The 13,095-nt window shown below is 30.5% G+C and overlaps 1 protein-coding gene across 1 annotated transcript; it reads right to left on the bottom strand.

The window, feature by feature from the left end:
• Nucleotides 1-9,071: 9,071 nt before the first annotated feature.
• LOC113858627 (metalloendoproteinase 5-MMP-like) lies at nt 9,072-10,632 on the bottom strand. The gene has a single exon (XM_027491341.1). The coding sequence runs from the start codon at nt 10,371-10,373 to the stop codon at nt 9,222-9,224; it is 1,152 nt and encodes a 383-aa protein (XP_027347142.1). The 5' UTR covers nt 10,374-10,632; the 3' UTR covers nt 9,072-9,221.
• Between the last annotated feature and the right edge of the window lie 2,463 nt (nt 10,633-13,095).

A 13,095-nucleotide genomic window follows, 5' to 3' on the forward strand; every position in this document is an offset into this window, starting at 1 on the left:
GACTTCTTTTGCAATTTAGAATTCTTAGTCATATCAATCTCATATGTTTGAACCAGGATAATTTTACTATGCAAAGCAGGCATGTGCGATCGCATCAACTTGTAAGGAGTGATTATGTTTTTCTACAAACTCATGTATATAGAATTTTTTGTTCTTTCACAAAGATATTCCAATTCTTGCATTACAATCAATCGAGTCTCAACTTTATGTTTTGCAACTTGAGAATCTCTTTTATCTTTTTTTCGAAGGCTTTTTTTTACAACAAACATATTTACATGAAGTGATAACATTATCTTCCTTTCGCTTATTGAAATATTGCTTTCTAACTCCAAAACTTGTCCTCCTACCATGTGTACTCTAAAATTGTCATGTTTCATCTACACTTTCAAACTTTAACTCAATTCTTGACTTTCATTTCATAGTTTTAGTTGTCATGTTTTCTAACAAAAAACCTAAAGATATTTAATTAGTATTTCGTCATTCCTTATAAAACAAAAAAAGAATTTTTTGGAATGAAAAACCAAACTTGACATTTTTTAGTATTAGTCGTCATGTTTCATTTATGTCAATGCATGACGTTTGCAACCAACTAAGATGGAGAAGTCTTGGATTAAGAGGTTCACATTTTCATATGATGGGGGTGCAATTCATGCATCACTAGAAAACTCCATCACCTTATAACAAAAGGAGTTGTGCCATTGCTAGTAGAGAAGGAGGCGCACAACTTAAATTTTGGATGGCAATGTAGTTGAAACCTTGTGTATTCCTAACAAATCTTATAAAATAAATCATCAAGGCAAGTCAATGAGGTTTAAGAGAGGGTGTTTGAAGACTTTGGCACAAATCTAGACCTCATTTTTGTTTACTAACATTGCTCAAACTACTCACATATTGGATGTGTGCATGCCTCTAGCTTACGTCGCCTACAACACCATGGAAAGGATAATAGTGGACATTACAACTATGATCTCTGAAGAGATTCATTAGTTTGTGATGTCTAACCTCTTCCTTTTTGTAGCTGCAACAAAATCCTTTAGATTCTTAGCATTGATCATCACTCTTTGTGTTGCCTTAGGTATTCAGATATTAGACACTTCTACATCAACCATCAAATTGAAAAAGTCCATCAACAATTATTGAACTAACCCATTGAAGCAGGAACATGCACCTTCTCATTGTGAATACCCAACTTTTTTATTTCTTTTATTTATTTAATAAAAGTAATGCAAAACAAAAAAGATAAGAAGATCCGTAAAATAGGAAGCAACTAAGCTACTCCTGCTATCTACAAACGTTTATTTAGATTTGAAATTGTAAAAAAAATGGAATGGGGTGTCTGAGCAAGAAAAAATGAATGTGTTTCAGAAGGAAAAATAGCATAGGGAGAAAGGGAAGATCAAGAAAATTAAAAAAAAAAAAAAGGAAGAGGCTTAGGGGTATAAATAAAGGGGAGATACAAAATAAAGAAAAAAGAAAGAAAGAGGATTCAAAAAAGAAAAGAGCGAAAGATTGAAGAGAAAAATTGGAACCAAAGAAGAAAATTAAAGAGAAAGCGCAAAGGATTAAAAAATATAAAGAACACAAAGACTTAAAAGGAAGAAACATCAGAAAATCAGAAAGAAAGATCATATTAAACACCATAGAGCAAAATCTAAGTAATTTTTCTCTGTAAATGTTCTATAGATTCATCAAATTGAACTTATTTTAACTTGTGTTATTTCCATGTTATCTTTGCAATCATCTTGTATATTTAAAAGCACACACTATGAATGCAAATTTCAAACAACAAAACTACAATATCAGAATTCTCAAATATAGTTAAATAGTCAACAATAAAAGGAGGGATATTGGAATGAACTCAAGATCTAAGAACTGCGACCACTATGTTCTGTTACTGGAGCCATTACTGACTTTCTTATTTTGTTGCCTTTGCCACCATGTCCTTATAATCTCTCAAATTTATTGCCTATATTGAACTCCCACGAGGCTTGAATCATTGTCATTGACTACACTTTACTATCACTTTTTTTTCTCCTTTTTCTCTCTTGTTTCCCATGTTTGTTTTTTCCTATCTTTCTTTCCTTCACTCTCTGAACGATTATTCTCGTATTAAAACTTAGATACTAGTTGTTACGAATCATTATGCTAATATTATCTTCACAAGTTTTCCTCCTTTGACCTTGTTCCTTTCTTGAGCTCAAGTTTTTATCTCTTGAATTTGAATTGGTAAAACCTAAGGCTCCTTTTCTTTACACCATGTTTTGTCGTTAGTAATATAAAAGGAAGACTCTTGAATATTGAATACCAATTGTTTCAAATATATGTATATTAAGAACTAAATCTAGACCGTAAACTTATATGTATGTGTGTGTATATATATATATATATATATATATATATATATATAATTATTTGATATTTTTAAAATAAAAATGACAAAAAACCTAAAAATATATTTAAAATTTAATTTATTTTCAATACTCCTTATATGTGCATTTATTTATATGAAGTTGCAGAACAAAAATATTAAAAAATATTAAAATAATGCATTCTTTCTTCTTTATTTTATTATTAATTTTTTAGTATTTTATTTCTTTGAGTTATGGTTGTTGTTGTCATTATTTTTTAAAAAGTAATTAATTAATTAATTTTATCATACAAAATAATAATGATATTAAAGTGAATATAATTAATTTTAAAGATTAAATGTTTTATTCTAAAATTTTTTCCTTTCATTATCTTTATCTTACCTATTCATTTACCTTGTCAAATTTTTTTAAAATTGTGACTGTTTTATTTTTGTATAAAAATTAAATTTTATTTAAGTTTATATTTTATGTCATAATTAATGAATTATATTTTATTTAAAAATATATAACATATAACAAATAAACAAATAAGATATTTATATTAATTTTTAACATTAACTTATAGTTTTCATGTCATTATGCATTAAATTATCAAAACATATGTGAATCTACGTTGCCTTACATCGTAGATGATATAAAATTGTCATATTTTAACTTTAATTTTACTATGTAACTATTATATTAGTCATTCAAAACATATATAATTAAATATTTTTATTTTAGTTATCCATTTTTATAATAAAATTTAATTAATTTATTTAATTAGTGCAACAATTAATAATGCTATTGTATAACAACTTTATGTTTGTGAATTATAAATTGTCGAGACATATGTATATCCACTTTATCTTATATCTTATACATAATTAATTTATTTAAAAATTAAATCTTATTTTTAAGATTAATAAATTATATATTTGTTTTATTTAACTAAAATTTTATCTAAAAATATTTCCCTCTCTTAAATTATTAAATAATATAAAAATTTATTCTAAAATTTAATTAAGTAATGTATATTTCATTTATTTATTTTTATCTATCAAAATATATTATCTTAAATATTTTTATATTCTATTAGCTAATGTAATTTATCAACTAATTAAATTAAAATTGATTCACTTAATTAACACAATATTCTATAATGCTAATGTGCAATATTTTTACTTTTATGTGTTGTGAATTATCAAAGTCAATATGTACTTACATTATCATTGGCCTTATGTGATGTAAATTTTTAAGTTATGTGATATTGTATTTTTTAAAATAATTAAATATACTCTTTCAAACATTTTCATTTAAATTATCAAACAATTAATTTATTGATAAGCAATTATTTTATTTACTAATTCATTAGTAAGTTAAAAGCATATTCATACAACGATTTGCAATATTATTATGTAATATTTTTACTTTTATGTGTTTTAAAATTGTTTAAACCTTTGTGTATCAACATTATCTTATGTCTCATGCAATATAACCTTATCTAATGATATTTTTAATTTCTCTTATTTAAATAATTATCTTTACCGATTAATTTAAATATATTTTTCATTTTTCTTTTTTAAATAATATTTATTTTGCTACCATTAAGCTTGAGTTATTATTATTTACTTTAATAAATTAAATTTATTTTGTCATTTTGTTATATATTTTTATTACAATATCAATATGTAATTTACATTACTTTTGATTATCCAATAAATTATAAGATATTATTGTATAGCTTACGCTATCTTACATTCTCTTTCAATGTAAATTTTTAAATTCAAGTACATTTAGTCTTTTTATATAAATAAAAATGTTTTTAAATTATTTATTTATTTTTAACGATTGACAATATAGTTGTGTGATTTTCTCTGCCTTCTATATTGTTTATCCTAAGAGCAAATAGGAGATACCTAGGAGTAGGAATCAGACCCCCATTAAGTCAAAACAATTTTTAAAATAAATTTTCTCTTTCTTAAGATACTAATTAACATTTTGTCTTCTTTTAAAATAAAAATAACAATAACTATTGTTTAGGGGTTAAATAAATATTTTTTCAAAATTAAGATAAATTTGTGCAATTAACTTAAGGTAACCTTTATTTAAATAGATGTTGTAGGATACTAATACTTGTACACGTAAATAACTCTCAAACTTATTTTTTATTTCAAAGATTATATTATAGTAAAAAAAAATTTCAACGTTTTCTTAAAATAAACTTTGGTAACTATTTCGAGATGAAAATTATATTGAGGTTCGTAAACTTCAGAGATATAGAGAAAATAGAAATAAAAGTGATGGAATGTTACTAATAACAATCCCTTTATACATATTTGAATAACGAGTTTCAATCTTTTAATCGTAACATGTTACTCATGACAAGTAGCAGAGGTTCCTTCAGCTTCTAATAAACTGTATGTTCTCATGCTCTTTGCTGAGGATATATTCGATGAAAGTTTAAAAGCTAGTTGCCTATGTCAGCTTGAGCTTCTAGGTGACTTCCCGAGATGAGTGTAAAAGATATCTTGAGGTTTTGTCTTATTGCGGCTAACGTTTCTCCTGAAGTGTTGCAGAGTTGGCGCCACTTGCTCAGTCTCTTTCTATTTTCTGAGCTCTCAAAGTTGTGTTTTTTTGTCGTTTACCCTAATGACTTGAACACCAATTTGCGTGTTTGCATAATAGCAGAGTCTCTTGTAACGCCTTAGAATTTGTAGTAATAATAATTTTTTTATTTATTAATATAAACGTATGTGGATTGTTATATGTTTGTGTGTTTAAGTTATACGATGATGGTGAGTATTGAATGATGATATGAATATATGTGTAAATACGTATAGATATGTATATGTTTGTATAACATGATTGAAAGATGAATGTGGACTTGTGGCTGGACTGGAAATATAGGCTAAGTGTGTGTTGCAGGGGTGTTCTCGCTATAGCGAGAGGGTTCTTACTATAACGAGAAGGCCCTAGGAGAAGGATGTGAATTTGTTGCGCTCTTGTTGCAATGAGAGAGCGATAAAAAGGGATGCATTTTTTGTTGTAATCTCACTATAGCGAGATTTTATAGAAATCAGAGTACAAATTTGTCTGAAATTTTTGCTGTAGCGAGAGGGGATGTCGTTGCAGCGAGGAGCAAGAGATGGCTCACTGTAGCGAGAGTGTCGCGATTCATGGGGTATTTGAGGGGTTAATATTCGGGGAGTTCATTTCCCACTCTTTCGCTTCATCCCTTCTTCGATTCTCTCGACTCTCAACCCTATTTCACTATTTAAACTGCCTCAAAAGCCGTTTAAGTGTAAGATTGAAGGTTAGAATCGTGTTTGGGGCACTTGGAGGTAAGTTCTAAGAATTAAGGTTTCAGTTTTTCGTTCTTCTACTTGATTTCTCAGTTTCTCATGGAGTTTTTCGTGTGTTTAGGATAAAATTTGTGTGAGAAGCATTTCCATTGTTGAGTTTCATGTTGGGTCTTAATTCTGAGGTACGACGAACTTTACCCTATCTCATTGTGTTTGAAATTCGTTATTTTGCTATGTAGTGTAATGTGACTGAGATATGATGTAGGAAGGTGTGTGTTTCATTGGAAATAACTTGATTGTAGTGAGATTGCAGTGAAAAGATTACGTAATTTTAGTGTAATAGATATTGAGCATAATGTATGTGATGAGAATTTGATGTTTAGGTGTAATGTAATTAAATGTGAATATACGTGCCATGTATGAAATTTAATGTCGTGATATGATTGAGGATATGGTTGAAATGCTTAGACATGCCATTGGTTGATATTGAATATTACGAAATAGGCGAGAATGTGTGTGAATGACATGCAAAGTGTGATTGTATATGAAATGTTAGAAAACTATGAATGGTTCAGCAATATACTGGGGGTATGGAAGATGGGGTAGTAGAAATACCTTGGGAAAGAGAGGATGGTGGTGACACTAACAGTGAGCGTGGGTGCACTACAGGCTACACATTCTCCTCCTGACTCAACTTCTGACTAACACATTTGCTTGGAGGCTCAATCCTTGCACACATTGTATCCGTGGAGCAAGAGCTATCTAGCGACCATCTATAGTGCGAAACTGAGTAAGTCCCTGAGGTTAAGGGCATCAGGAATCTATGATCACAGTGTCACAGTAAGCGCGACTAATGTGCAGTAAGCGCATGTGTTGGGTGAAATGATTGAGGGTGCAATTATGTGTGAGTATTATTGAAAGTAATGGATTGATGCTTATTTAAATGTAATTTTATCATATTAGTAATTGTTGTGAAATGTGCAAGGTTAGGTGAGTCTCTGTGCTTGTGTGTGATAGTGTAGAGTACTCACCCTTACATTTATTTTTCAGGTGACTAAGACGATCAGCACCATGCTCAGTGAATGGGTGAATGAAACTGCTATAGGATTCAAACTTTTAATCCATCCTTATTTTAAAATGTTTTACCAAACTATATGCATTGAAAACTATTTAAATAAAAATTTTATTATTCTCACTTATTGTGAAATTTATTTATTTTAAAAATTAAATTTAAGGTGTTACATCTTTGTTGGGTTGGACTACTTTTCTACAAAAATTGTATTTTGTAGACATTATGTTTGGGCCAGATGTTTGAAACAGTGACAACTCCTCTAATTTTTTTTAGAAAACATTTTATTCATAAAAGATATTTTTCTTACCACATTTTGCCATCCCGTTGTGACCTTCGATTGCGACACTCATCCTTCTTCATTAGCATTACTAGCAACACCACCTTCCATCCCCAACATGACAACCATAGAATAATGCATCACACAACACCTAACTCACATACAATAGCAAATAGAGACCAATCATAAAGCTTATACACATATTCATCACTAGATGGTGGCGAACCATCAAACGTACACACACTTGAAAGAATCATTTTACTGCTTTATCCTACACTAGCATCAAGGAGACACTTTAACATTTCCATGACATGTACCTAAAGAATGTGCATCACATGTCTCATGGTTTGGAGACACCCTCCCTTGCCAAATAAGCTTAACTAATATGAATAGGATGTAGGACATAAAGAAGAAGAAGCAAAAGCTGATGATGATGGGTCCACACTAAATAAGAGGTGAGAAAAGAGGATGAGACTGATGAAGAGTAGCATAGTACAGAGGAAAGAGACCACATGAAAGAGGATCAACCTATACATGATTATGTTAATGAACAAGAACCATGAGTTTACTTTTGTTTTTCCTTGTTTTATTTCAAATTTTAGTTCTTGTTTGATTTTGTTTCATAATATATTTTGTTTCAAGTACTTCTCATCAACAGAACTTAATTACATAATTTTTATTTATAATCTCTTCTCAAATTCTTTACTTGTTTGTTGTATTAGCTAATTTATTTTTTGCTTCTTTTTCACCAATTTTTGCATTATTTGCTTAAGCAAAACATAATTCGCTTAAACGCACATCATTTGCTTAAGCTATTTGCTTCTTGCTCAACGAAGACTACTTCAACTAATGAATTTCGTCTTTACCCTATTTTTGCTTAAGTTAACCACATTTCTCTTAAGTAAAATGTTCTCGCTTAAGTGAGTTCAAATGTCTGAAAATGGTGTAATCTTTGTTTTTTTTTTTTTAATTACACTTCCCTTAAGAAAATTTGGTATAGCTTAATCAGACCAATTCTTTTTTAAGCCAAAATTATTGACCCTAGTAATGATTTTTATAACAAAATATATCTAAGTTGTTAATACTCACTTAAACAATAATTTGCTTAAATGGTGTTGACTCGCTTAACCGAGTTTCATACCTACCATAGTTTGAGTTGCTTTAAAATTTACTTAAACTAAATTTCATTTTTGTTTAAACTAAACTATAATTAGCTTAAACAGAAGTTACAAAATCCACTTAAATAAGGCAAAAATTGCTTAAGTTAAAACAAAAAATTAGACATCCAATTTTCATACAAACTAGAGAATATCTAGATATAAAATTAGGTATCTCAATTAAAAATAATACAATAATTACAAATTTGATAAAAATATTAAAATCTCTTTTAAGAAGTATAGCTATGATTTATTCTAACTCATAAGTTTATATATTTAGATTTAGTTTGGGAGTTAATTTTTAAAAGAAAAAATGACTCATTATATTTATTTATATTTAAAAATGTTAAATAAAAATAAAAAAATTATAAGAACATGTTTAATTATCAGAAATTAAACTTTTTGAAATTTTTAATTTTATATTTTTAAGTTGTTTAAATTTTTTAAAAAAATTATTAAATTTGTTTCAGCTTTTTTGCCTTCTAAACTCTCTATTTTAATCGTTAGTACTCGCAAACAAAAGTCTTGCAGATTCAACGTTAAACTTTTATCGTCAAAAGTCGCAAACATATAAACGCGGTTTGGCCGTACAAGAAAATTCCTCCTGTTTGACGAAAGTACCTCGTACCAGGTGCGGTTGGGTTCAACGAAATCTAAGGCACTTTGCTTAAGGCTTAAACCAAATGCACGGGGATATTAGATGAGTGTCTCAAGTGAGCGTGTATCGTGTGTTTGAATTTAATATTTTTTATTTGTAAAAATTGAATCAACTATATATATGTGACGTATAAAACCACTGCGAGTCATCTTTTACTCTAGGTTAGGCACATGTTGCCACGCAGCAACAATGCGTAGGGCCAACTAATCATTAATCGTTTGAGCTTTGTTCCTAAACATAATTGAAGAACGAAAAAGCTTCTCGAGTTTATTGATCATATACATAACAAATTATATATGAATGTATACAAAGTGTATCATGGAATTGTGGAAAACCAGATAAAGCAAATGCAAGCCAAGGCCAAATAAATAAGGCTTGCGCTGCGATGCGATACATTATATCTATCAATAAATGATGAATAAATCTAAAAACGCAAAATGCGAAAATGCAAAAGTCAACAAAGTGAGAAAGCCCCAAGAGGACCCCACACAAGTGAGACAACGACCACCGTCACTGGAGTCCCTCTCCGGTGCTGACGTGGCAGTCGAACCATTGTAATTGGGGTTGGAACCGTAGAGGAATTGAATTCCCTGTATATCATCCTCCGCCAGAACCACCTTCTTCTTCCGCGAAGATATTGTCGGAAACATAACCGCTTCTTCCTTCGACGAGTGCCCTAACCCTAGAAGATGCCCAATCTCATGCACCGCCACCGATTCCAAATCCACCGCCGTCGGCAACGCCGACTTCGTCACTTCGCCGGCCACCACCCAGTCCTCAGCGGCGTCCAGGTGGAACCTCCCGTTCGTTGGCGAGAACGCGTGCGCCAGCGTCCCCAAAATCCCGTCGAACGGTTCTCCGTCCCCGTGGTCACCGCTGAAGAACCCTATCGTAATGTCGGCACTGTAATACGACGCCGTTTCCCGGAACTTCAACGGCGACACCTCCGACCACCGCGCAAACGCCGCTGCGAAAACGCCTTTCACGGCTTGACTCAGGTCGTTACCTGGGAAGAATGAATATGTCAGCTCCTCCGCTGCCGCCGGCCACCGCGGCCGGCCGGGGAAGAGAGTGAAGTGCGAAACCGTGCGGAACCGCGGTTTGCTGTCGCCAAACGACGTCGTTTGGTTCGCCTTGCCGGCGTTCATCGTCGAGGTGCCGTTGATGATGTCGGCAACACCGCACCGCGGCAGGACGATCTGCCGGAGAGTGTCGTCGTCGAGAACGCCGGTGACGTTAAGGTTGAAGTTCTTCTGGTAGGTTTTGATGGCGGATTCGAGAGCGTCGTCGAACTCGTCGGAGAAGTTCGACGGCGGCGCGTGTGGTATGTAGCCGAAATGTTGGAAATAGCTTTTGAGACTGGCAAGGCCGTCGTAGTTCTTGCCGCGGTGACAGCCAGAAAGATTGCGGAAGGCGTCCCACGCGCCGCGGAGGGGCTCGTTGGCGGGGAGCAGGGAAGAGACGTTGGGGAAGAGTCGAGCTGAAACGACGGCGTTAGTGAGAAAGAAGGAAATTGCGAAAGCTAGGATGAAATAATAAGGGTGGGGTTTAGTCATGTTTGGTTGGTGAGAAAATGGAGTGAGATTCTGGGGAAAGTTGAGGAGCGAAGAGGGAGTATAAGAAGAAGTGTTAAAGAGAGAGAGAGATGCATTTGAAGTCTTCGTCGGGAGAATTATTTGGTGTTTGGTGATGTTATCAGCTTTGAAAAAATTGAGCTTTTTGTGTTTCAAATTTCATCGTTAGCTGGTTAATGCTTTGAAGTTCTGCGCCAATGGAAACGTCCACGCTCGGGGTTGTCCGGCTCATACGGAATATTACGGAGGTAATTTACTGATTGTTTAGTGGTTTTTGTAGGCTACTCCCTAAGTCTTTCTTTTTTCAATAATTATCGTGAACGAATTTAATGCAGACAAACTATTAGTTTTTCATTTGTTTTATTATTTATATGGTTTTGTTTAGATCTTAGCCTTCCTTTTTCCTTTTCCCTTTTCAAGTCACGGCCTCCACCTTTACTCACAAAAATAAATCTGAATCGTAGATAAAGCAACACAGATTAACTAATTATTAATCATCAAATTTTATTAAAACTCTTTATTATACTTTTTTATTTTAATATAATAAATATTTTGATAAAAATTACTACTTTCATAATAAAATCTAAATTAATTTAATATGTATCAAAGATAATTTTAGTTATTTATTAAATTTTAAAAAAACTAAATATATTGTTGGACAAATGATTTTTTCATAATTAATATACTAAAAATAATTATTTATTAATCATGTTTACCATATGAATACACGTAATTATGTTATTAAATTATATATATAATTACGTGGGGAAGAAGATATGTTTAATATCATTTATACATTTGACTTGATAATTAGTTTAACGTACGAAGCTATATATATATATAATAGAAATGTTATTTATATACCTAAAAAACAGTGATTGAATGAGTAACCTGATCAAGAGAAATAAAATGAAATTTGTTATAAAAATTTATTGTGAAAAATAATATCACTTTACATATATACTGATAGTGACTGAACTAAAAAATTTAAATCCATCATATTATTATATGCATATATCTTTAAAAGATAGGACAAAGTTGTCTTAGAAAAATATAAAGAAAATAATTGTTTAAGACAATTATTAACAAGAAAAATGGAAGTTGTTGAACAGATCCAAGTAAAGCTGGGTGGCTGCAGCAACCAAACATCATGCCCCTTGACACGTGGATGGATTTAAGGCATGTGATTCTTTTGGGCTTGGGAGAGGGATGCTTATATGGGAAGAGAGTTTACATCATTGCTTCTAATTGGTAATCCTACTGATTTTTTTTACTTATTGTTGTTCAAAGGAAATGAATATTCCGCTCATAGGTGCATAAATCATTCAATTTTCTTGAGCTGCTTTATCTCTTTAATTTCTGTCAACTTATGCTTATCCTATATAGTATTTTTCCAATAATACTCTATTTTTAGTTAAATATAATGAATTTAAATTGTATGCATAAATATTAAAATTTTAAATTTACAATAAAAGTTAGTACATTACTTGAATCTGAGTTAGAATATATTAGTTTGAATTTAGAGATTTTCTGAACAACATACATGACATCTCTCTCTCTCTCTCTCTCTCTCTCTCTCTCTCTCTCTATATATATATATATATATATATATATATATATAAAGTAGTGATTATTTTAAAACATTATGTATTTAATTATTCAAATAAAATTTAATGACCCATATTAATCGTTATTTTTTATAATAATAAAGTATTTTGAGTTGAGTCTCTTTTTGTATTTTTGTGAGTAGTTCAGTAGTTGAGTCTCTATATGATGTAAAGTGATATTATTTTCACAATAAATTTTTATAACAAATTTCATTTAATTTCTCTTGATCATGTTACTCATTCAATCACTTTTTTCTTTCTTCTTTCTAAGCTGTAGGTAACCTACAACTTTTTAGGTATATAAATTACGTTTCTCATACGTTATAAAAATTATCAAGTCAAATGTATAAATGATATTAAACATATCTTCTTCGCTACGTAATCAAGATATATTTAATGTATTATCTTGACTTATGTTTTAGTTTACCTTTTCCTCAACCCGTACTTAAGAAAAAAAAACATCTAAATCATTTTAAAAAATGATTATTTTTGAAAAAAATTAGCTAAGATTATGAAAAAAAAAAAAGAAACTAAAAAAATCATATTTTAAAAAAATAAAGTTGTTTTAAATAGCTTATAAGAAAAAAGTAAAATTATTACTACCTACTAAATAAAAAAAATACCTTTATAATTATAAATAAAAATTGTAATTTTTATAAAATCTTTAAAATAAATATTTTACTTTTCTCAAAGTAGAACTAAATATACTTTTCTGAAATGTGAAAATGGACGGCCTGAAAGAATAAATAAAAAAAAAAAAAAAAGGAAGAGAAAGGTCGTTGAACAGAACCGTAAACTTACGGCAGTTGCAACTGTTATGAGCTTAGGGGTGAAACTCGGAAGAGAAATTAATTTCTACAAGAATTTTAATAGATTTGTAGAATATTTACTTTCAACGTGAACTTTTTTAACAGGGTTACATATCTCTTTATTTGCTGAAGTTTTTTATTTTTAGTAGTTTTTAGGTGGAGGCTAGCATGAGTTAACATGTTAAGTAACTTATAAGTGAGTAAATTATTTTTAAACTGTTAGATATATTTTAAAATTTATAAACGGTTTAGATTTTTTACGTGTAGCCTAATAATATAAGTTTATGT

This window comes from Abrus precatorius, unplaced genomic scaffold, assembly GCF_003935025.1.
Source record: "Abrus precatorius isolate BTA unplaced genomic scaffold, Abrus_2018 Scaffold2, whole genome shotgun sequence".
NCBI classification, from domain to species: domain Eukaryota; kingdom Viridiplantae; phylum Streptophyta; class Magnoliopsida; order Fabales; family Fabaceae; genus Abrus; species Abrus precatorius.

Bases quoted from the DNA above. Each gene is read 5' to 3' on its own strand.
- LOC113858627 (XM_027491341.1), bottom strand. From the start codon at position 10,373: ATGACTAAACCCCACCCTTATTATTTCATCCTAGCTTTCGCAATTTCC.